The sequence below is a fragment of the Haliotis rubra genome, unplaced genomic scaffold (assembly GCF_003918875.1).
Source record: "Haliotis rubra isolate DU_JTF1 unplaced genomic scaffold, ASM391887v1 Scf138, whole genome shotgun sequence".
Taxonomy (NCBI): Eukaryota; Metazoa; Mollusca; class Gastropoda; order Lepetellida; family Haliotidae; genus Haliotis; species Haliotis rubra.
The window spans coordinates 1,589,333-1,615,393 of record NW_025765314.1 but is presented as its reverse complement, the minus strand read 5'-3'; the positions used below and the strand labels follow the sequence as shown (position 1 = coordinate 1,615,393).

The window sequence follows — 26,061 nt, the reverse complement described above, 5'->3', positions numbered from 1 at the left end:
GACATGACATGGCAGGAAATAATGACATGACATGATGACATGACTACATGACATCCAAGCCACCAAGTTGACCCTGCTAACCATTGTTGTTATCTGTCACAATAACAAGCATGGGTTACTAGGCAGTATTTCTACCATGAAAACCATGGGCAATTATACTGGGTAACTGGATAATGCTAATGAGCCTAATTACTTTGGACTGGGACTGGTAAATGCATCAGGTGTGAGGAGCACTGGGTTGGAGTTGTCATGAATGGCGGAGGAGCTGCTGCCGTGGCTTTCCGGGAGACTCTGCTCTACACTCATACTGATGTCCGACAAGGCGTCACGCAAACCTGCAACAGGAAACAGGTATATATCTCTCAAACTAACACATAAGGGCTTAATGCTCAATTTGAACACTGTACATCAATGTTGCATATATTTTTAATTTCCTACCTGTCTCATCGTGAGAAATGGAGCTAACAGAAGGTGTGGAGGGGGGTGGCACCGAGGATTCTGGTCTGTAGCGGATCAGCAACTCTTGCAGAGCTCTACAGAGTGAGATAGATGCAGCAACAGTCAGTGCGAGATTGAATACAGTCAACGATACCCTGAATACTACAACTATGTCACTGCTGCCAGGAAGTGACAGTGTGCTCTAGTTCCACGATGTAAAGAGGTAGAGATGCCAACCCCAAAGTGTTGCAAATAGTAGTGCCAAGGATCAAAATTAGTAGTTTGACCATAAAATTAGTAGTCAACTAAATACTTAAAATCATGATAGATTCTGAGAAAGATAATATGACACTAATCAAGAGTAAGCTTCAATTTCACATACCCCCAACACCAGATTTCCATTACATTTCTTCTTGTCTCTTTTTGGCGAAAATGTACTTAATCGACAAAAAAGTTTTTGTCTACATATTCGAATATTTATGAATTTTCTTCAAATTTCAGTAGAATTTCTAGTGCAATCGTATTGGCGTAGTTTGAGGCTAAACTTCGTAGCGACTACAATAACATCGTAGAGGTTGGCATCTCTGAATGAGGACTAATGACAACACAGCTGTCAACAGAAAGTCAACATGACTGTGAAGCTTTGCTTGTTATACTTGGTCAATGATATTACAGTTATATGAAGGCAACATGCACATAATCAAGTCTGGACCAGACAATCCACTGATTGATGTTTTGAGTTTTTCAATACAGCGTTGGAGTCAAACGACATTCTAATTCTAATGAGCAGTGGATATAAGTGACCAACTCAGTATTTCTGACTCACTTTGAATGAACTGCATAGAGTCTCAACTGAACGCCCGTTGTCGTCTCCTCTGGCCTGTGGAGGCGGTTGATGTCGTCTGTGGCGTCGCCGTCAAGGTCCCCTGGGTTCACAATCAACAATCAATCTTCAAAACTCAACAACCAAAAAGAAGTCACACATATGACACTAAATCCAACACAATGGATCACACACAAATGTTAGACAAATCACTTTGGGTTCACTGTGTGAGTCACGTCTTCACTGAATACTGCCTTCAGAGAATCAGGTGTTACCTGAAACATTAGACCTAGTTTGTTTAACACTGGAGTCAGCAATATAGCAGCTACATGACAACTTCCTGTACATAATCCAACCTGAACCAGGAAATACAGTTCTCACTATTACGATTAACAATCCGTCCCAACATGGGATGATGAAACGCAATCAACTAGTTTAACAGAACCGTGTGATCCACTATCATACCTTACAACCAGAACAGGCACTGGGGACCAATGCTAACTCGGAATGTCCATGTGGATCAGACATGGTAATCACAAGTGATATCTTTGAACATACATTAAGTTGGTTCTCACTACATTTCTAACCACAACAGAGACCAATTTGAGAAGAGTCTTATGAGCAGCTAGCCATGCCCACAAACCTGTGGTTATTTCATCAAGATGGGAGTCATTTGGGGATTTCTTTAGCTTCTTGGTGCTGGCGTCCAGGATGGCGTAACTAAGGCAAGGCTGTGCAAGCAGGAACTCCGACACGGAGCTGACATGTGCCGTGGTCGATGTGCCTTCTTGGTGGATTTGTAACACATACAGCATCTAAAACATAAGGGTCAAAATGCATTTGACAGAGTGGGTGATTGTAAATGAAGGCTTGTTCTTAGAGGACCATTCTATAACTTGTCCATACACATCAGTCCCTTCATAAACCATTAATATATCGGACTGGTGTGGATGTAATCACTGTCAAGCAAAGGCTTTGTTCCAGTGCCAGGAAAGCTCAACAGACACAGCAATGTTCCTTGTAATGTTGTGCTGTAGACCTGCAGATCTCAACACCCTGCATAAATTTCAGGACACAAAGGTGGTGCACAGTGATGTCAACAACTGTTGTAGATGTAGTACCGAGATTTCCCATAGTTAAGTCCATTTGAAATTTTGCCGTTTTGGCCTAAAAACAGGACATTTTCCCATTACTGACTGACTGAGTTTGGTTTTACGCCGCTTTTAGCAATATTCCAGCAACATCACGGCGGAGGACACCAGAAATGGGCTTTACACATTGTACCCATGTGGGGATTCGAACCCGGGTCTTCGGCGTGACGAGCCAACGCTTTAACCACTAGGCTACCCCACTGCCCCTTTCCCATTACTAAACACATGGGCCTACATTAAGTTTTAAATTTTATTGGTTAGAGGGACATCCCTTTGAAAAAGCAAATGTCAAATGTCAGCATTTATAACGCTGTTAGTTCAGTTAAATGTTTCATGTATACAGAACGTTTTGAAGTCCAAAAAAGGATCCGATTGACGAGAAGCTGAACTTCAGTGTGAGACCGGTTCAACACAGTGAAGCACACTTAACCGGACATTTTTAATGACTGAAAGTTTCAGAAGTATAACTTTCTGTTCCTTAATGATTGTTTATGGTTCAGGTGTATTATTCAGATCTGTATTATTCAGGTTATGTTAAAGTTCATTCCATTTTGTCGTGTCTTAGAATCATTTTCTTCAATTAGAAGCATTTCCTGAATTTAAGCCCTGGGCTTAATTATTGTTTTTTTATTTGTTAACAAGAGGGGTCATTTTCCGTTATTAAGCCCAGGGCTTACATACAGGAAATCCCATTAGTTTACTACTGAAGAGGTTGTTGTTTCCTCTTGTAGAGATTTAAGCTGACAGTTTACAATGTAAGAACTCTCACCTTCCGCATCCTGTCTGACAGCACCAGGTACTTAGCACCAAGATCTAGCCCTGCCTTCAAGGACACGTCTGCCAGGGCACCAACTTCCATGTTTGGTGGGTTCACGAATCTGTCAGCGACAAAATGTCCAGGGTTAGTCTGTTTGTTTGTTTTGTTTGTTTCTATTTGATACATGTCAGCAGAAACACTTTTTGATATTGGGAGTTAACATAAAATCATGACTAGTAATATTTGTAGTTTTCGTTCATATTTCTAATCTCCAGATAATTCAATACTGTGACAAAATCAACGGTATCTTTGTCACTAAAATTCCCTCCATTGGGAATCATTCAAAAATAATCAAATCTGGAACTTCACTTTACAATTGTCAAGAAAGTCACAAAAATTTATACAAACCTGTAGAGGTTATGAATTCTTTGAAGAAAGTCTTTTTAGGGTATGTATAAGCATTAAAATGTCCATTTTAAATCCTACGACAGTTGTAACTATATTTTGTAATAAAATATGTACGAAACAAAAAACTTGTTTTGTCTTGTGAGACCACCCCTACAGGGCCCCACCGGACCAACACAGCCAAGAGCAGGCCGTCTACCTTGTACCTCACTTTTCATGCTGAACGTATCAGACAGAATGAGGGGAGGCGGGTGGTCGTACCCCAAGGAGGACTTTCTTCAAAGAATTCATAACCTCTACAGGTTTGTATAATTCTTTTTCAGTAGAAGTCCTCCTTGGGGTACATATAAGCATAAGACAGACTCCCAAAGATATTTGAGACGGGAGTGGCATTCTGTCTGGCAATAACTACACCCGTGGTGGAGTGAAATCTACAACCGATACGGAAATAGAAAAAACACTTACCGAGCCACCTGACCGCTGATGTCAATCAGGCGGGGGCGTGGCTAGGGCGGGAAATAGAGAGCCCAAGCTAATACGTCAATTGGCTCAAATCAATTATGACATAAAACCCCACCCCCAACCATTACAATGGAAAGGAATTTATGGGGACATGACGAAACAACTCCCAACCTTAATAGCCCGAACCAGAAAAGAGTGGCGAGAGGTATAAGGGTAGGGAAAGCGTAAAAAACGCTTAAAAGCCAATAACCCAGGAGTCGAGCTAATAAGTACTGCAAACTAATGCTCGAATGCACCTCTCCTTTTTGGAAGAGGGCTTACCGGGACCTTGATAAAACCCAGAGAAATTATTAGTCTCGCTAAAAACTTACTGAGGAAATCGAACGAGTACAAACGCCATGCATTGTACGAGTGAAAAACCAGATAAAACACCCCCACTAAACGCTCTCGGGGTGAGGAGGGTAAGTGTAAACTACCATCATCCAAAGTGCTGATTAACACAGACTCCCAAATACCGAAGTCTCGGGAAGAGGGAAAAAACTGTTAGCGTACAAAAATCCCCTGAATAGCGAAAAGCGTAGCTGAACATGTGTTGGCTCTAAGAGAGGCATACCAAACAGTGACCCGTGGGGGGTTCGTACCCAATTCCATCGCAAGACGGGTTAATAGCATATGACTGGTTATAGCGTTCAAAACCGGCCCTGCCCTCTCTTGTCTTTAAGTGAAGAGGAAGTAAGGGACGTATGTACACCCAAACCCGACCCAACCCGAAAGGGTGGTAAGGCTTATACGATGTAGTGATATGAACCATATCGACATTGAACACAGAACCGATACCAATGACCAGTTACTAACATGGTCAGGGTGGCAGGACACTCTCCACTGGAGAGAACCGAAAGACCGACCGTGCACGATCCTTAGAATGCGAGTCAAGTCGGTAAAGGCGAATGAAGGCATTCTGCCATCTCCAAAGAGCGACAGAACCGATCTCTTCATTGAGCAGTGCCGCTGTGTATTGTCAACAAAGCGGCATCTGCCCTACCCAGTCTGCCTTCAACCCCTAAGGGGAAGGTAAATCTTAGCACTTAACCGAACAATTACGGAAACAAGCCAACAAGATAAAGTCCGCTTGCTAGCAGACTCCCCAGTCTTCCCGCCACCAAACAGAACACAAGGGTACCCGTACGGATCCCTTTCGTTTGTTCGTTATAGTCACTCCAACAGGTGAGCAATCGAAAGATCGGTCCCCGGTGTGGAAGGCTGGGTAAGGGGTGGAAGTTCAATATGAGCAGTCACATGGAAAGCAATATCGATCTGAGAGTGGTAGGTATCCGGGTGGCGAATACGGACATGATCAGTATAAAATACTGTCAGTGTCGGGTCAGTGGGTATCGCATGGATGTACCCGACCCTTCTACCAGAGCTCACAACGACAAGTAAAGCCTTCTTCCACGTCAACAAGTGAAGTGAGGGAGACGACATACTTGAAAAGTCAGGGCCAGACAGCCATGGAATTGAGAATAATTAGCAATTTCAAGGTGGGCTTGGTCGCCGCCGAGGCGGTCGAACCCTGTTCATGCCAGCCACGAAGCGCTGTACGAGAGGGTGCTGCCTACGCAGAACACCATAGAACGAGGTGTGAAACGTGGAAATAGCCATGGAGTACCCGGGAATGGTGGAGGTCATAAGGCTCTCAACCAAAACGAGGTTATAGTAACTCCAATATCCGAACTAAATCCGCAGAATAGGGATTCTGAAATCCCCCTATCTGCACACCAGCCCGCCCCACCGATCAACAAACTGAACGGGTGTCGAATCCCGCCTCGAAGTCAGAATTGTGTCTGCAACGGCTGCAGGAATTCCGCGTGTCTGGGGGTTAGACCTGACAGAAGCCAAGCCACCCAAGCTGCTGCTATAAATAAGAAATCAATCGTTAGTGTAGCAACATTGTTTGTGGGAGAGGAGTAGGCGGGGGAACAATAAAGGGATTTCCTTAGAAACCTTTCATCAAAAATTATCCCCCGCCTGAAGCAGATTTTTGAAAAACATAAAATCTGCGTGCCTGAAAGAATGAGCGTGAGGCGCAGAAACCCAGGCAAAAAAACAAAAAACAAAACAAAAAACAAACACAACCTCGGCCACTATGAGCCACGTTGTGTATAAACGAATGAAGGAGGACTTCTTCTGAAAAAGAATCCAATGATAAGAAACAAGATTGATCTTCTGGAATAATCAAACTCCCAAGTTCTGCCAACTAGTAATCAAGTGAACTGATTAATCAGGAACAATACTAGCATCCAGAGACAGCTCCCTATAATGCAGCAAATCCTTGGACTGACTGACTGACTGAGTATGGTTTTACGCCGTTTTTAGAATATTCCAGCAATATCACGGCGGGGGACACCAGAAATGGGCTTCACAAATTGTACCCATGTGGGGAATCGAACCCGGGCCTTCGGCGTGACGAGCGAACGCTTTAACCACTGGGATACCCCACCGCCCCGCAAATTCTTGGAACTAGTCCCTACAGGAGTGGGATTACTATAGCTACCAACCTGATTGTCTGTAGACAGTTCCATGACTCACAGCTCCAGATCTTTAGCTCCTGGTTTTGATTGGCTCCAGTCACTGCATACTTCCAAAACTGGGCACTGCAAACACGAAACATGCAGGTGTCCAGATGACCCAAAAATTTCAAGGAAAGAATGTCATCAGTTGCACATAAACTATTTTCATATGGCCTCTGACTAGTGTGGAACAGTTTGTCAGAGAAAAGATTCAAATCAGGTTTTAAAATTTTATCCGAGTAATTACAACGATAGAACACTGATGTGTTTGTTATTTGATAATGGAACTAACTCAGATCAAATCTGACTGAATGCAACACAAATTCCCTTATCTCATGTGTAACAAAGAAGGAAAAACTCCATATCAGGAAAAGTGAATGGATTGGAAACAAAACATCTAACAAGACATATTAACTGTGGAAGATAACACTTTCACGCCAATAGTAAGACCATATTAACAACTCACTCTGCACTTAGGTTCTTGTGATCATCCAGGAAGAAGAGACACGACATCGGCTTGCCGTCGTGAGGTTTCCACTGGTGCAGACACCTGTCACAGAGCAGTCCTGGTTACATCCAGTCAAAGCAACCACTCTAACACACTTTGTTGTTATACACAGCAATATTACAACTACATGACACAGGCTGTTCTTAATAAAGTTTGGAAATCAAACTCAATATGAAAAACAATTCTTTTTTAGTGTTTGTACTGTATTGTTTGTGTGGAATTGGTTTGCATGTTTAGTTTCTAAGAAGCACACTTAAACATGAATCAGCCCCCTGTGGCAAATACTACATTAGAACAATGCTACATCCACAGTAAGCCAGCTGCTGTGACATCTGACCTGGGAGAGGTGCCCTCTTGCATGTAGACCTGGAAGAACTTCACCTCTCCGTCCAGACTAGCTGTTGCCATCGCTGTGCCATCAGGGGAAAATGCAGCATCAACAATTGGCTGAAGAGAGAAATCAATACAAATAGCAAAGAGGAAATCATAAATACAAAAACACACAAAGTTGGTCGTGGTCTGAAGGACTATGTCATTTCTATGTATATTGTAACAGCATTTATCACACAAATGACCCTTGACATAACAAAACTGGTGGAAATCTGCAGCCATCCTCGATCATTGACAGTATCACATTCTAGTATGACTAATACCGAGAACCCTGCAAATAGCAATCCAGTTAAAGTGCACTGTTCTTTCATGATGGTAAGTTGTCTGAGAGGAGTTTGTGACATCACTTCCAAATGGATGTCATGAGAGAGAGAGTACACAACGTGAGATAGGATAAGTTTAAAAATATGGGGTGTGAGTATTTATCATAATAGAACTAAGACAGAAATAACACTAGATAGCTGATGATGGAACATTAACTTCATGTCCTTACAACAACCAACTGCTAATCAATTCCCAGGAAGTTAACTCTTTCAACACCAGTCAACCAGAGGCTTTTACTGCCATGACACCGAGTTCCCAGAGACTCTGAGGTCATAGATGGAGCCTATGTTTATGAAGGGAAATATCAGCTTGTAAAACATTATTGCTACTAAATATCATACACCATTTGAAAGGTCTAATCTACAGTTTATAAATATGAAATTTATTTTTAATCTTATAATGTATGAAATTTATTTTAAATCATATTATTCAAATAATCCAACTACAACGTAATTAATTTAATTTTTAATGAAAATGCAAGATAATGTCCAGATAAACCACATTTTTACATAATTGGGAGCAAAAACTGTATCAGCGTGGGATTAATAGCGCCAAAATTTTCCATTTGTAACATGTCATAATATCCCCTTACCAGATTTTTCTTCTATATTTTCATTTTTACATAATTGGAAATTATTTGAAAAAGATTTCTCAAATAATATGTATGGTCGGTTCAATTATTTCCCGATATCAGTGACTTTCTTTGAGAAGGCTCGGTAACGTGATACAACAGCGGGAAATACCTCGGTTTTCGAAGCTTCGTATGAATAACATGTGAGGCGATTCGTTTGATGGCGGGTATCGTTCGAAAGCTCTGAACATCAACAATATCACTGTACCCTTGCAAGAGTTATTTCACAGTTGTAAGAAGCGATTTTATTGGATAAAAATTGGTTTTCTAATGACGCTTTTTCGCCACAGTCTGACATAAGGATCGTGATTGGTCAATATTGTACACGTGACCTAAGGCAGCCAATCGTATTACAGCAATGGATACCGTCCTCGTAAACGAAAACTAATGATTCAGACGAAAGTTTTGGGTAAAATTACGCCATTCTGAACATGTTACGCAATAAATCACCACCTATATGTATATTATGGAACTTAGTGGACATATCGTGCTAGGTTATGACCTGTGACAAAAATGCTTCATGCATATATTTTAGCATTAAACATCGTGTCCGAGCATGAAGTTTGAGGCGACAAAAGCCGAGATGTCACTTGAATTGCATTACACGATTGCTCAAAAAGAAGGAAATAGTAACTTATAAGGTACGTTTGACAACTTTTATGAGTACTGATGTGAATTTTATTCTTCAGGTTATTCAGTTTGTTTAATTATTTTCTCTAAACATCGTTACTTTGCTCTTTGACAACTTAGTTGTGGATCCTTGCCGAAGAATGTGTCCGAGAATTGTTTTTTTCAATAAAAAATAGTGTATAATTCTAAGCCAGTCGATAATATATGGTCATTTGAAATTTAATAAGTGTTTTCAGACATTGTGAAAAGTGATAGATTTCATGAAAGAATCATATGTTAGTTAGGTTCCGAAAATTATAGATCATTTTGATGTGACTACTGCCTGGCCGGTTTACCAGTCTACGGTGTCTGGGGACTCGTGACGTCTTGGCCGGTTTTCCGGCCTACGGTGTTGAATGGGTTAATCATGTTAATACCTGCATATAACAGTTTAAACAGAAACTGTACAGAAAAGAGGCCTGACAATGGCTCCTGTTCCACATTGCAATCTTGGCACTACGTCTGTTGTTAAAGATGGGACTTTGGACCATCTCATTGTGGAATGGGCCCCAAGGTGATTATTGTAGACAAAATCTACATATCTAAATTCATCCCTGTTTAATGGATTCCTGTCCATCTTCACAGATGACTGACAGTATTTCAGCTAAGAATGTCCTACCTTGGTGTGACTGTTGATGGTAATGAGGCCGCTCTCTACGGTGTTTGGGTAGTGAGGGCCACACCCATGTTCCTTGGTTACCATGTCAACACTCCATATCTCCGCCTTGAAAATACAACATAATCAGGTACACATTCCATAGTCTAAGCAGAGGCTTAAGCAGTAAGTTACAAAACTAGCTACCTCGAATATTCAGCTACTTTGTGTTAGTCTCCCAACAGTTTTTTCATCATACCGTCAGAATAATGTCGGAATATGTCACAGATGTTTACAAGTTTGATGAACCAGAGCAGACAATGTGCTGATGAACCAAGGCTGATAATCAAAGTGAACTTGGATCATCAGATCCTGGTACAACTAAGGGGCGCTATTTGAAGGTAACTTGAAGGTGGGGGTAATGCATAACCATGTCAACAAAACAGCCACTCCTGTTTTGAAGACACATGTTTACAGAGTGTCAACACATTTCTACAACAAATCAAGTTGTAATCACAGCAAGAACATATACACAAATTATAAAGAGACACAACAAATTGCTTCCTCCATCAAGGTTGACCAACCATATATCTGTGTAAGTTAGAGCAAGCTTAGATATTTGTTAAAATGTCCTCACAGTCTGTAGCAGATGACGCTTGAACAAGACAAATATGTTTAAATCTACTATCAGGTTTCACTCAGTGTCAGTAAGTAGTAAGACATGTACACAGAAATGAGGCCCTTGTACGCTTGTCAATTAGGACACCTTGTATGCTTCTAGTCAAATATAGAAGCACATAGACAACTATCACTGGAGTCTTATCTGTCCTTTATAATTTTTAAGTCACAGACTAGCAGAGAGGCATCAGTTTTAAAGGCTGAGACAGTAGCACAGAATCAGCTACTCACCACTGCATCATGAGTGAGGACAAGCACCCGCGAGGCATCCTGTGACGAGGCGTCGGTCATAGCCTCCTCACAGTCCTCCGGGATGTAGGGGCACCAGATAACTCGATGGAACTCCGAGGATGGCGTGGCCTGTGGGTGTTTCACGTGCAGGAGTAAGGAGGAGCTTTACTGGCTAAGGAAAATCAGTGTTTGCAGGATCTCTATTCAATATTTTAATCATCACTGGGAAATTCAAACATACATGTATCCTTTGTCACAGTAGATATGTCAAGAGTAGAGCAAACATGGGAAAGGGTGGCAACACGTTGCTAATTTCACCTTTAAACAATGACCCTTCCAAAAGGAACAAGAAGACAAAGTCATCAATATCCCCCGCAATGGCAAAATACTCTTCATGATTATGTCTACGAGTTATGATTATGTCAAATATTTAGGTATGTATATAGAAAAGTGGAAGGAGAGTATTGAAAAGTTTTTAAAGTTCTGCTCCAGAAAGGAGCACTATCACCAATTTCAGTCTATGTCAAACTTGTTGCCATGGAAATGCCAAAAATATTTTATTCAGAAATCCAAAACTACCAAAAGGCACCAGTACACCACCAGATCTATGTGCCAAGTTTGGTGAAGAAATAGTGAACGGTTTTAGAGTTCAGCTCCGGAAAGTGTACTACCACCAATTTCATTCTAAGTCAAACTTGTTGCCATGGAAACGCCAAAAATGTTTTATTCAGAATTCCAAAACTACCAACAGGCACCAGTACACCACCAGACCAATCTATGTGCCAAGTTTGGTGAAGACATAATAGACGGATTTAGAGTTCAGCTCCGGAAAAGAGCATAACCACTAATTTCAGGCTAAGTCAAACTTCTTGCCATGGAAATGCCAAAAATATTTTATTCAGAATTCCAAAACTACCAAAAGGCACCAGTACACCACCAGACCAATCTATGTGCCAAGTTTGGTAAAGAAATAGTGAACGGTTTTAGAGTTCAGCTCCGGAAAAGTGTACTCCCACCAATTTCAGGCTTAGTCAAAACTTGTTGCCACGGAAACGCCAAAAATATTTTATTCAGAATTCCACGCACGCACGCACGGAGTCCATTTTAATACCCCCCACAAAACGCGTTGCGGGGGATAAAAAGGCCCTGGCAGATAAGACATCTGATATGAACATGAAGGCCATTACTACTACAGTAAGTAGTGCGTTGAATAACCTACGATTACAAACTAAGTGCCCTTGGTGGTCAAACTGAGATATCATCATTATTTTGAACAAATTTGCAATATTCCTCGAAAATTTATCCTTAATCAAGATGCAGTAATGTATGACAACGCATTACACTAGCCTCCTCTTTACAGTTCCTGGTATTAGTCACTTTCACAGGACCATCATATTCGTATTAACTATAACAACAGGGAAATGGTCATTTCAATGTGGGGATTGCCTGTGGACCTGGGAACAAAATCTGCCATTGAGCAAGTCTAGGTGGCCCAGATAAACTCGCATTATCCGGGTAAAATCACGATGGAAAATATCAATTACGCATTGAAAAATAATTGTTGCGTACCAATTACGCATTTAAAATGTTACATACGCAAAATGTTTAAAACAAATGCGTACGGAATATATTTATAAAAATCGCTTGCGTAATGAAAAAGGCATCGATTGCTATCAAGTTGTACTGATAGTATAGGACTAGTGTTGTACTGTCAGTATAGTGATTTTTTTATGAAATCATTTCCATTATATTTAAGTTGGTTTTGATTAGGTATGACAAGGCAGAACATACCTACTCAGTGACATAATACTTATAAGGTGAGTACACATATTTGAAAGCTGTGGGTAACGGAAAAGGAAATACCCACTCAACATTCATAATACCCACTCCAAAAAATACAGTGGGTACAGTACCCACATGAGCTAAATCTTATCTGGAGCTCTGCAAGTCTAGGTTACTCCATGTAGAACATGTGGAAAAAATGGTAAACTATGTACTGTTTATTGTCTGTTGTTTAACCCTTTAGTCCACATTACCGATATTATGCAAATGATGACACACACTCATCTAAGAGCTGGGTCTGTCCATCCGATTCACTTCACATGCTTAACTCTCTTGTAAACAAAGATAAGTTGCTGGGAACAACTCCTACAGATGCTAACAATTCATGCACATTAACAAAGATGACTGTCTATTTACACTGTGAAGAATTCAATGAGAATTCGATGATGAAGGATACACAACTTTCCCATCTTCCTCTTTAATTTCATGCACAAACAAGTTCCCTATTTCATCCACGGCAGCCAGGAGAATTTCATCAGTATGGGCAAAGGCGATGTCAATAACCCGTCCATCGAAGTCCTTTAAAAGCACCCGCTCTGCACATTTTCTTGAGATGACACGGACAACTCCATTTGATTTACCTAAAGCAAGCATAACCATTATCATATATCATCATTATGATTATATAATTATACATTTGTTTAATATTAGATGGCTGACTTTGTGTGCTGGCGATTAGGTGCCTGAATCTGAGAGTGTGGGTTTGAATCCCGGATGGGACTCCACCCAAATAACATACTGAGTGAGTGAGTTTAGTTTTACGCCGCTTTTAGCAATATTCCAGCAATATCACAGCGGGGGACACCAGAAATGGGCTTCACAACTAAGGTACTGTTTATAATTTATGGCTAGAGTGAGTGATGATGATATTTATGGAGAAGCATGTACAATGTGAATGACAACAACCCCCCCCCACCTAAAACTTACGTACAAAGTAAGCGACCCCCGCCCTGCATGTCATGTACAAAATCAATGACCCCTCTGCCTTCCCATATTTTTAAGCATACTTATTTAACATTTTTATGTACAAAATTGCTAGTACATGTGTATAAAATTGAGTGAGTGAGTGAGAGAGTTTAATTTCACGCCGCACTTAGCAACATTCCAGCTATATGGCAGCGGTCTGTAAATATTCGAGTCGGACCAGACAATCCAGTGATCAACAGCATGAGCATCAATCTACAAAATTGGGATCCGATGACATGTGTCAACCAAGTCAGCGAGCCTGACCACCCGATCCCATCAGTCCCCTCCTACGACAAGCATGGGTTACTGAAGATATATCCTAAGCCGCATCTTCACGGTAGACCATACATGAGACTGCATTGTAACAAAATGACTGCTATGTTTATAGTGAGTGAGTTTAGTTTTACACTACTTTTAGCAATATTCCAGAAATATCAGGGGTACACCAGAAATGGGCTTCACACATTCTACCCATGTGGGGAATAAAACACAGGTCTTCAGCGTGAAGAGCAAACACTTTATCCACAAGGCTACCCCACCGCGCCTGTTATGTTTATAATTATTTTCAGGCTACAATAATCATGACAAGGCACCATATAACAGGGTTTTTTCAAATTCATGAACGTCAACTGAAAACTTATTAATGAGTGAGTGAGTGAGTGAGTATGGTTTTACGCCGCTTTTAGCAATATTCCAGCAATATCACAGCGGGGGACACCAGAAATGGGTGTCACACATTGTGCCCATGTGGGCATTCGAACCCAGGTCTTTGGTGTGACAAGTCGCCGCACTTAACAATGAAGGTGGGTCGGTGGGTTGGTCAGTTTGCTGTTTAATGCTGCACTCAGCAATATTGCAGCTATATGGCAGCGGTCTGTAAAGAATCCAGTCTGGACCAGACAATCCAGTGATCAGCATCATGAGCATCGATCTATACAATTGGGATACGACACGATGACATGTTTCATTACTTTCAACCAAGTCAGCGAGTCTGACCATCCGATCCTGTTAGTTGCCTTTTAGGGTTGCTGAAGACCAGTTCAGGTTTGATAATGAAGGAGACTAATCAGAAAGAGATACTGATCTAGCTGTCTCATTAACATTTAAAGTAATTGTATCAGAGTCAATAGACAAAACTAGCTCTTACCTTTAAGTACATACGCCACAAACTCGTTGTCTCTGTGCACAGCCACCAAATTGCCGATATAATACTTTGGTTCCCAGTCATAGTTCACCACAGGGGTTATCTTAACCTGAAATGAACATGGAATATAGCATAAGATCAGCTGAACAATCAGGATTCACCAAAAGGACTCAGTTCAGAAGCATAGATTATAGTGTAATATAAGGCAGTTTACCTTATTGCTACCAGCAGTGGTAACAAGTGACTCCCCCACCCGAGCCTCACCAAGGAACACGTCAACGTCTCGCCCATACACGCTGAAACTGTTTTGGTTGTCATTGCCCTGCAGCACTCTGTGGACACCAAAATGATGGACTTCAATCCTGAGTCATCTAGTCTCAAAATTCAAATATGTAATTCATTTAACTTCTCCAAAACCTTGAAAGTACAGAGCTACAGACTTTTTGGGTCATTGAGTTATGTACTCGCTTGTGTTCATCTCAATTGGGTATCCTAATTTTCCTTAGAGTAACCAAATAAATTGTACTCATCTCACTCAAACTCAGTTGGGTATTTTGTCATTTTCCATTAATTTTAAAAATATAAAAATGTTTAAATGTTAGTGTTTGTTATTCATATTTGATCTGTAACATGAGAAACGATAAGAAAGACTGCAGGTTCCAAGTTCATGTCCTGAAATAGAACCTCTCAATATACCTCAGTTATGTTATCTATCCACCGGTACGCAAGCTAAGATTTGACATTGTCATGTGTACACATGTAAGATCACATTTACTGAGTATTTACCAAAATTCAAGCGAACTTGTACACAATAGACTTAATAGGAATTGAGTTTTCACACAAATATTTGAGTAATTTACGCAGATACACAGCTTATCTCTACCTCTGGAGTACCACAGACAATTTGGAGAGATTCAATGCTGCTCAAAGAAACACCACCTGTAAATAACCAAACCTGGACCTAATAACCCAGCGGTTGATATCATGAACACTGTCAAAGTAACATGTCATGCTATCAGCCACATTAATGACTTGGAGCTTCTTATACCACTTACAACAACCACTGGCTTCTTGGACCATGTCTACAAAAGTGAGTGAGTTTAGTTTTACGCCGCTTTTAGCAATATTCCAGCAATATCATGATGGGGAAAATGACCACCTTTGTATTGTGACGCGAGCAAACACTTTAACCACTAGGCTACCCAAACCCAAATTTACAAAAGAATCATCCAGAAATCCATCCAACCTATGCATGAGACAATTGACACGCAGAGGATTTAATGTGACGGGTTATCTACATCAGTACTGGTGCATGTAAGATTAGACACACAGGATTCCTATGTCACACTCAAACTGCACTGTAGGAAGTCACAAGGATGACAGTATCCCAGTTACATCATGGTTGTTTGTGTTATGTGTAATGCCACATTCGTCAATACTTTAGCTGTATGACGTCTGTTATTAATAAAGACCGGACAATCCAATGAGCATTGCTCTACACATCTGACACGCATATGTTTGCAATCAGTCATGCCACCACATATTCCATTAGGTTGCCTTTCACAACAAACATAGGTTACTGGGAACCTACATTTCTTACCCAGTACCCCTACAGGTAACACACAAGTATAATCATGGTAAAAAGTGTAAACATAGTCAAGTATACAATGGCAGAGCTACAGATAACTTTTTGGGTCATTGAGTTATGTACTCACTGGTGTTCATCTCAAATGGGTATCCAAATTTTCCTTTGAGTAACCAAATATATTGTATTCACCTCACAAAAACTCAGTTGGGTATTTTGCCATTTTCCATTAATTGTAAAACTATAATAAAGTTTAAATGTTGGTTTATGTGTTTGCTACTTATATTCTTATATTTGATCAGTAATATGAGAAACGATCAGAAAGTCTGCAAGTTGCCAAGTTCATGTGCTGAAATAGAAACTCTCAATATAAATAATGATAATTAATAGTCTTTGTATCAGTAACTTTCCAAGTTAAGACCTGGCATTTTTTGTGTATGCATGTAAGATCAAATTTTTTGGCTATTTACAAAAATTCAAGCGTACTTGTACGCAACAGACTTAATACGAATTGAGTTTTCGCATAAATGTTTGCGTAATTTACGCAGATAAGCAGCTTATCTGTACCTCAGCAATGGTCAATTATTCAACAAGAGCAAATGTCTTTAAGTACAGCAGATTAGGAAAAAAGTTTCTGTGTATCACTACCAGACTAGCAGGTACACTTACATCTGTTGTTTTGGTGCTGAACTGTACATTGTCATCATCAGCTGGGTCAGAGTTGCTTCCCCTGATGGTGGCAAGTCCCTGCAAAATACACAGTAATATTTTCTATTAACTTCCTTCCCAGCAATTCAGTCAAATGTGCCACCCTTATCTCAATCTTACAACACTGTCACCAGATCAGGTATAACAGGTGATTAATATTTCCATACCCTCCCCCAGTCAGCAGATCAGGTACAACAGGTGATTAATATTTCCATACCCCTTCCCCCAGTCAGCAGATCAGGTACAACAGGTGATTAATATTTCCATACCCCTCCCCCAGTCAGCAGATCAGGTACAACAGGTGATTAATATTTCCATACCCCTCCCCACAGTCAGCAGATCAGGTACAACAGGTGATTAATATTTCATATACCCTCCCACAGTCACCAGATCAGGTACAACTGGTGATTAATATTTCCATACCCTCTCCCCAGTCACCAGATCAGGTACAACAGGTGATTAATATTTCCATACCCTCCCACAGTCAGCAGATCAGGTACAACAGGTGATTAATATTTCCATACCCCTCCCCACAGTCAGCAGATCAGGTACAACTGGTGATTAATATTTCCATACCCCTCCCCACAGTCAGCAGATCAGGTACAACAGGTGATTAATATTTCCATACCCTCCCCAGTCGGCAGATCAGGTACAACAGGTGATTAATATTTCCATACCCCTCCCCCCAGTCAGCAGATCAGAATTATCATCATTGTTATCAAACCAACAGAAGAATATTTCACAGTGTTTCTAGTAGTAGAAATTTCATGATGTTTCCAAAATCACATGCAAACAAACATGGTAACTATATATAATAGTATTATTAATATTACAGATATATATACATACCTATCCCCTGTTCCAGGGATATTTCTTCCTGTTCCGAAACTTCCATGCGATGAGCCTGGTTAAAAATCATATTATCATCACCATCATGGCCAATGTCAGAAATAGACAACAAATTGATGATGAACATAATGAAAACACATGTATAATTCAGCAAAAGGGAGAGAGTCACTTAAATCTATCAAAACCATAACAGGAGCAATGAAAAAAGTCAATGTTACATTCAAAGGAATCGGCAACAAAATATTATGCAGTCCTAAAACCAATCCACATCATCCACACATTCCATTGTTTAATGGAGAATACAGGCCATTAGTAACTTTGCCCAATACACCACTGCAACCCTGACTTCACCTAGAGGGGGTTGAATGGCCCCAGTTCTATTAACGCACATTGAAAATAATAGAAGAGCGCTCAGACAATCAGAAAATGACCTTTATGTGTGAGGCAAGATAATACTCATTGTTTACTATATGTAACATATCATTTACCACCCATTCTGCATTTGCCATCCCTTTTGACAAGCATGGGACAAGGCGGACCTACTCTGCCTGAAAGTCAACATTTGGGAATGTATCCGAAAAGATGGTGATATTTTCTAGAAGTATCAGTATCAAGGTTTTCCAAGGTCTCTGACTGGGACCATTAATGAATTGTGAGTTCTTGTTGTGAAGAATTTCCTACTGATTATTAAGAAACTAAAGGAACGTTTTGTGTCTATGGTCAACTGTATTTATGGTCAACTGTATAAACCTTCCTAAAGATCGTCTTGGTGTATTCCATAAACAGTATTGGGACTGCATAGGAGAATCACATCATCAGGGATGAACACTACTCGCAATTTGTTGACAACAGGTAAATAACTTCCGAACTCGGGTTCAGATTACTACAGCATTGTTAATTATTAAGAAGAACTAAGGATACATGCATGGAATGTACTTTTAATAAAACATAAATGTGTAGCTAAGAAATATATGTCAAGTTGATCTCAAAATAACACACCGGGTGATCTGTCTAAGTTCAGAGCTTGTAATTCTCTCAAGAGCTGACTTGTATCGGTACTATTCAGAGACGACTGGGCGCTGTCTTGGGTATCCATCGCCCCTTATGATGATTACAGAAGAAACAATTAGAGTTAAACAATGCAGATTAATCACATTCGGGTCAGAAAGGTCAGAAGTGTTACAAGATTTTGCACGTGTTTTGTTTACGTCGCCAGCAGGTGCTTCCCGGCTTTCTAAATATGGCGGTTATCGGAAGTCTCGCCACTGCGAGATTATGATGTATAGTTATTTGTTTCCCTAAATTGATAACCTTGCAATGTATATATACATTATCTGTTACGCCCAAATGTAATATTTTTACATGACGCTACAAAGATAGATAAAGGAAATGGCAAAACCTCGGCCATCGGCATTGTCAAACTGGTTCTACAATTGCTATACGAAACTATGAATGCGCTTAGGGCCTTTTGATATTTATAATAGACAGTCACTCAGTCAATATCTCATTTTTGACCAATGTGTTTGCTTCCCGCTTTTCAGTCGATATTTTCAATCATAAATGTTACACGACTTGCTTTGACGCAATAAACATAGGAGAAACAAACGCAACAACGGTATGTTTTACTGCTTAAAGGGGAAGTGTACACGGAAAAATCACGTTTTTTCTTATGTGAACCAAAATGGAATTTTTAATTACTTAATATGAGTGTTTGAAAATATACACTAATTTTTCTTACAATGAATGTATAACATGCACTATAAGTGCTGAAATGTTAGGTCATTATGAGGTCTCAGTTTGCCGAGCTAAACAGGCCAGAGTTACTGCCCTTTCATTATGACGTAATTGGTGCCAGCTGATTTATACTGGTCTCCTGTCTAGTCCCAAAGCCAAAAGATGTGAATTCTGACATTAATCACGCAAAAACACGGATGTAAAATACGAAAGAAGCATTAGAACTGACAATGTAAGCAGCAAGATAGAAATGATCGTGTGTATTTTCATTCATAACCTCACCTCAATGGAAATATCAAATATGTATAACAATGTTGACGTTCGTATGACATCACTTTCGGGAAATTGACTTTCTCAAAATGGCGTGTTCACCGACACGAGTACGCAGGATTTTTGGAACGAAACTTTCTTTGTTTCAAGCAACGTATATGCATAAATGTGACATGAAAGTAGTCCGACATGTTCTGACAATCTGCTGGTTGTTATTTTCTTTTTGCTTTCATTGTGATCAAGGGCAGTAGTCAGAAATGAGAAGTGCCGTCATTGTTGTGTGTGAGTTTGCGTCAGTCATGGCGTCACGCATACGGAAACTCCCAACACGAGCTGAATTCGACGTTCTGGCTCCGATTTCTCGGAACAAACTTAAGTTTTTACTCAAATTTCAAACTGAGTTTGACAATTAGAAACAGCTGAATTATTAACTCAAGTGCATCTGTAAAATAAAAAGCCCAAAGAACTTAAAGGTCACATGCAACGTAAAACACAACTTTGCAGATTCTGATACCTTTCGGTATGGACTTACCGAAACAAATCGTCAAAAATGCAAATTCAACTTATAAAGTTGAAAAATAACGCGATGAAAAAAAACGCGCGAAATCGGAGTTCAAACGATTCACTCATTTTCCCCCGACTTATCGGGGGAAAACTGGTTTCAACAGCTTGGCTGCGCTCATAGCAAGTGCACAGTGAAATAGGTTAGCGCAGCTTGGAAGCGGGTTGTCGGGTGAATACTCGGTGAAGGCTTTGGTGTGAGCTATTTTTCTAATGTTTTGTTGATATCTCACAGGCGCGAGCTTTTTACATGTTATGACAGTGAATTAACTGTTTATATAATTTCATTTGTCTATTTCACCACACGTTCTTCTTACCGAGTCACTTTCTCAGTTCGATACTTAAAAGCAATGTTATTATTTAGCGTTGACAGAATTTCTAACTGTGATATAGATATGTCGTTGTCACAGACAAAACTCGATGTCTTGTTTTATTGACACCTGTGTGTCTGCCTGCCTGTCTGCTCATGACAATATTCAATACACAGCTGCTATCACTGACCACATGCAAATTAACTTAACACCAATCAGGCTATACACCATAAACAAAATGCATTGATTTATGGCCCGAGTTCGGTCTCTGTCACATTATGTAATAACACAGACAGGCAGGTGTGATACTTGAACACATGACATGTTATGATGTCTGTTGATTGCAAAATGTTATACACAAAAAACGAGCATGTATTTACAAAACCCAACATCTCTATATATACACACACAATGAGCCGTGATGGCATCTGCAAATGAACCAGCCGTTACACTTGAGTGCACACCCACCCGCTCTGACTGGGTTCGGTATCCCGGCTGCTTCGTTTCTTGGGAAGTAAACCCAAGTACACAATATTGCACTTTTGATTTGCGATTGTACGCTTATAATTTTGTTTATATGTTTTTTCATAACCAGCAATGTATATTATATGTCATGAATAAGTGATAATTGTGTTTTAATTATGTTTGATTTTTGGTTGCATGTGACCTTTAAGTAATCTATCCACCAAACTCAAATTGTTTACTATGTTTGAGTTTAATATCGATTTCAGTTTATTCTGGGAAATGCATTTTCCTGCATTGTCTCAAATTTGAGTCAAAACTCTTAAGTCAAAACTCGATTGCAATTCTCGCGTTATATCGCGTGAGTACGTGCGCGATCGGAGCGCACGAGCAGTTTAATCGGTAAGGCGGATGTCCAGTCGCTGTCGTGGAACTTTTATTCACAATGGAAATCCGGAGGGTAAGTTATATCAAAAGCAAACAAACATCAATATTATGTACCTGAGATCGTTAATACCACTTCAGATGAACAATCCATTGCCTATATGAAAAAAATAGCAAGCGAAAATTCAGTAAGATCCGTCGTCTGCTAGTGGCAGGCAATCTATAAATAGGAAGTCACATGATCGCAACTATCCTTCGCTGTGCGGAGCGAAAAGTACGGCTCGCATATCAGTCCCAAATTAACACCTAACAATCTGAAACGAAAAACAATTCCGAAGGTACATTTTTTGCATTCGCCGTGAGACACCAGAAATTATTTATTTTGCAGACTTCTTGCAGTGTTAGAGGTGGAGGGTACAGGAACTATTCCCGGGAAGACATTGACAATGCCTTCAACATGGTTGTCAAGGATAAGGTCCTGTACAAAGAGCGGCTCGGCATTTTAATGTGCCTATCACAACATTAAAAGACAGAGCATTGACACTGTACAATCTGGACCTCAACCAATGTTTTCTCAAGAACAAGAAGCCCTCTTAGCTATGCACATGATTACTATGGGCGAACTTGGTTACGGGTGTATATTGTGTTGAATCGTGGAAATAATTGGAATACACCTATTTTATTCAACTATATCTTTCTTCGATGCTCTTCCCATGCATGTTCTAAAACTTATGAGCAAGTGTATGCAACGAGTAGGCGAACCGGATCACTCATAGTATGAGTAAACGATGCACAGTGTAATATCTGCAGGAGACGAGCTTTGTTTACATTTCAAACGAGTGGTACTTTCACAGCGCGACACTTGATATATTTTGCTAGACTTCACTGAGACACTTGGTTTTGGTGACAAAGACCATTTGTCACTTTATTTTGAACTGTATGAGGAATTCAAGGATTCATGTAAGGAAGATGGTTTTGAATTGTAGTTGTGATGTAATGGGCAAAACATAACCGACATACGTGTGACGTAATTCTATAAACACTGTCTGAAAGTTCACTTCGAACGACGTCTGCATATTTTCCAAAATATTCAAAGCTATTCTCGGTTCATCGACAATGTTTCAGAATTGGTGATGCCATCAAACAACAACAGATACCGGTGATCACAATTATACGGGTTTTTAAAAAAAACAACCTTAATTCTCCCAGTAAAATTCGACGTTTAAAGTAAGAATTACGAAAACGCAATGGATTGTGATGTAGTGTCAAGACTGGCTGGATTTTCACTAAATGTTCCCTGCAATGAGCGGATGATATCATAGAAATTTCAAACAGAATTCAAAACTGCTAATTGTATCTTTACGATGTATTTGGATATGGTTTCGACATCAAAGTGAAGGTTGAAGAGGACGGACATATATTGTACGATTTAAATGAAGGAATGTACCAAACGTAGAATGCCTTCTCATTCACCGTAGGACTGGGACGATATGTCACGATGCGATACGATATTTTACCTGCTATACGATACGCATCACGATACATACACCTTGAAAGAATGGCATAATATTCAGATGTAAACTGATTTATTACAAGGTATTTGTGTATAACAATAACATTATTGTAATAAACAAGCAAGTAACTCTATCATACTTGCCTATTTTTCTCTAAATAAGTAGTTTAACATATTTAAGATAAAACTGTTTTGAAATCGATACACCACTCGACGATACGATAGCTGTATCAAACTTAAATGTATCGTGATCTATCGTTGCATCGGTGAATCGTCGCAGCCCTAATTCACCGATGGCCTGCTAGATGTAGTGCTTATTATGTACGTTTGAGTTTTGGCGAAAGAAGTTGATTGGAAAGACAACCGACTCAGGTTGAATGTTATACAATTTGGTTAAGTGGTAACACTTTCTGTACAATGTAACAGTGTGGAACTGACCATATAGCCAGCTGACGGCCAGTAGGCAACAGGTGGATTGAAACAGTAGCCTGCGCATCGAGACACAAGAACCACACCCATACCTGCACCACGTGAAATGGTTCTAATAAGGTCTAACGACGTCATTCAGCACCAATGACGTCATTTCCAAGGGACATAAGCCATGGTGTGTTCATTGTGGACATAGAACATTCGGTTAATGTGGAAACTTTGAATTGATACAACGCAAAAAATAAATTAGTTATCTGTATTGTTTTGACAAACATTTCTTATGATGAAAAAGTGGAAGACAAAAAGGTTAATTTTCGTGTACACTTCCCCTTTAAATGGAACCTTTGTTTATAGTCTGATTGACTCATAATGCAGAGAGTGTACACGATTTCAGTGGGCGGGGAGTGAGTGAGGGGGTGAGTGACTGTATCCACTATGACAGTATTACAGTCATGAATATAGGTGGCTGCGTGTGAATACGTCTAACCAGATATGGAGAGAGCGGAAAGTATGTGGTTATCATGTTAAATTGAAACATGGTACCTCAGTGGAGCAACGCCGACACGCACCAGTCATACATTGATATCAGACACACGCACGCGCCTAAAAACATGCCTTTCTATTTCAAATCACGTGGGCATCGAGTATCAGTCATTTTAAGAGTGCTTCATTCGAAAAATGGGCTTAACAGTGGGACGAAGTACTCAGAAAACAGTAGAAGGCATAACAGAACAATGCTATCTGATAGCAGTATTAATATAATATATGCAAATGTCAATAAAACAAAGTCAGATGAATGTTAGTTGAAGAATGGCCAAGCGCATTCTTATTGAAAGTCTCCGATATGTTGAATATTGACCAACGGCTCTCCAATAGTTTTCAGCTAAAGTTCATCCTCCAGTAGTGTGCCCGTCCAGCAACATATGGTCATGTTCATGTCATAACTTAAAATGATAGTCGTATGCAGAAGAAATGTGTGAAAAAATGTTACGCCGCTTTTAGCAATATTCCAGCAATATCACGGCTGGGGACACCGGAAATGGGCTTCATACATTGTGTCCATGTGGGGAATCGAACCCGGGTCTTCAGCATGACGAGCGAACGCTTTAACCACTAGGCTACCCCCATCGCCCCAGTACGCAGAAAAACATAATGCGTCACTATTGTGTACACATTCTATTTCTGGACGTAATTTATATTATATGCATATCATCGCATAGAAATATGCTTTCTTGGACTAATTTTGACTTGTAAACAACAATTTTAAAAAAAACGACTTTCCTTCATCTGCGCGGGTGCATATTAGATTACCATCAATTCAGCACGTGCTTTGAATGGGACCATGATTTAAGATGGATATGGTCCTCAAAGTTACCATTACGGCCTCGAACCAGCACCACGTGCAACTATTAACCTTGACCTTTCGGGACATGTCATGGACCCCTAAAAAATTGGGTGGAATTGGTCTTCGGCAACCCATGCTTGTCGTAAGATGTGTCTAACGCGGTCGGGTGGTCAGGCTCCTCACATGGTTAAGACTGAAGCTCATGCTGTTGATCACTGGATTGTCTTGTCCAGACTCGACTATTTACAGACCATCGCTAGAATATTGCAGAGCAATGCTTTAAACAACAAACAAAACATATCCCACACGGACAAAACACTTAGCTTTTCTGTGACTTGTTCGACCGATAAGTGCAGGTCTTGCGTACCTATTCATAAAAAATGTATCATTTACTGAGACGATAACTGTTCTTTTAGACTGCGGCATGGATACGTTTGCATAGTATGTTCGTGTGTAATCGAAAAAAGTTCCAGGGTGCCGTTCCACTAACCGATCTTATCTAAGATCAATCTTAGCAAGTTACGCCAATTTTACAATCGTCTTAGCTAAAAGTTACACCCGTTCCACTACCCGATCTTAGGCCGATCGTAGCCGGTCCCGATCTTACGATCCGATCCAAGCTTAGATCGAGACTCTTTCGTGCGAGAGATAGAGGAATGCGAGGCACGAGTTATCTCCCTTTGCATAGTCTAGCAAATGATGGAAGTAGTTTACGAACCAACTGAGTGAGTGAGTGAGTTTAGATTTACGCTGCCCTCAGCAATAGTCCAGCTATATGGCGGCGGTCTGTAAATAATCTAGCTAAGATGCATAGCGTTCACTAGCATGAGCGTTCATGTTAGTGAACGCTATGTATCTTAGCTATAAATAATCGAGTCTAAACCAGACAATCCAGTGATCAACAGCATGCGCATCGATCTTCGCAGTTGGGAACCGATGACATGTGTCAACCAAGTCAGCGAGCCTGACCACCCGATCCCGTTAGTGGCCTCTTACGACAGGCATGGGTTATTGAAGTTCAATATTCTAACCTGGGCCTTCATGGGTATTTTTCCAACCAAGTGTAAACGTGGAGAAAAAACCTAGAGCAAAATATTAGGGTAGTGAGCACCTTGGTTTCAGGTGCAAGTGCGTGAGAACGCTGGGTATCAAGCATAATATAATAATAATAAATGCATATTTATAGTGCGCCTATTCCACATCCTTGGGCATGCTCAAAGCGCTGTGTACAGATAATTTACACGAGAATATTTACAGCCGAGATTATAAGTAATATACTGAGAACAGGTTTTAAGTCTGGACTTTAAAAATGTCAATTGTGTCAGAGCT

At 40.2% G+C, this 26,061-nt stretch overlaps 1 protein-coding gene and 1 long non-coding RNA gene across 2 annotated transcripts in view; one reads left to right on the top strand and one right to left on the bottom strand.

Moving 5' to 3' along the window:
• The window catches only part of LOC124268444 (enhancer of mRNA-decapping protein 4-like), a 33,443-nt gene extending 14,462 nt beyond the window's left edge, over window positions 1-18,981 (bottom strand). The window contains 16 exon segments of the mRNA XM_046703404.1: window positions 194-335; window positions 439-533; window positions 1,265-1,364; window positions 1,905-2,076; window positions 3,182-3,290; window positions 6,592-6,687; window positions 7,070-7,153; window positions 7,449-7,558; window positions 9,745-9,849; window positions 10,630-10,792; window positions 12,869-13,052; window positions 14,585-14,690; window positions 14,796-14,913; window positions 16,836-16,913; window positions 17,724-17,778; window positions 18,723-18,981. Of these exon segments, the coding sequence (XP_046559360.1) occupies window positions 194-335; window positions 439-533; window positions 1,265-1,364; window positions 1,905-2,076; window positions 3,182-3,290; window positions 6,592-6,687; window positions 7,070-7,153; window positions 7,449-7,558; window positions 9,745-9,849; window positions 10,630-10,792; window positions 12,869-13,052; window positions 14,585-14,690; window positions 14,796-14,913; window positions 16,836-16,913; window positions 17,724-17,778; window positions 18,723-18,819 (1,814 nt within the window). The 5' untranslated portion in view covers window positions 18,820-18,981.
• A 2,452-nt stretch (window positions 18,982-21,433) lies between these two features.
• On the top strand, window positions 21,434-22,132 carry LOC124268426. The gene is made up of 2 exons (XR_006896278.1): window positions 21,434-21,521; window positions 21,834-22,132. It is a non-coding gene; the product is annotated as an uncharacterized LOC124268426 (long non-coding RNA).
• The last annotated feature ends 3,929 nt before the right edge of the window (window positions 22,133-26,061 follow it).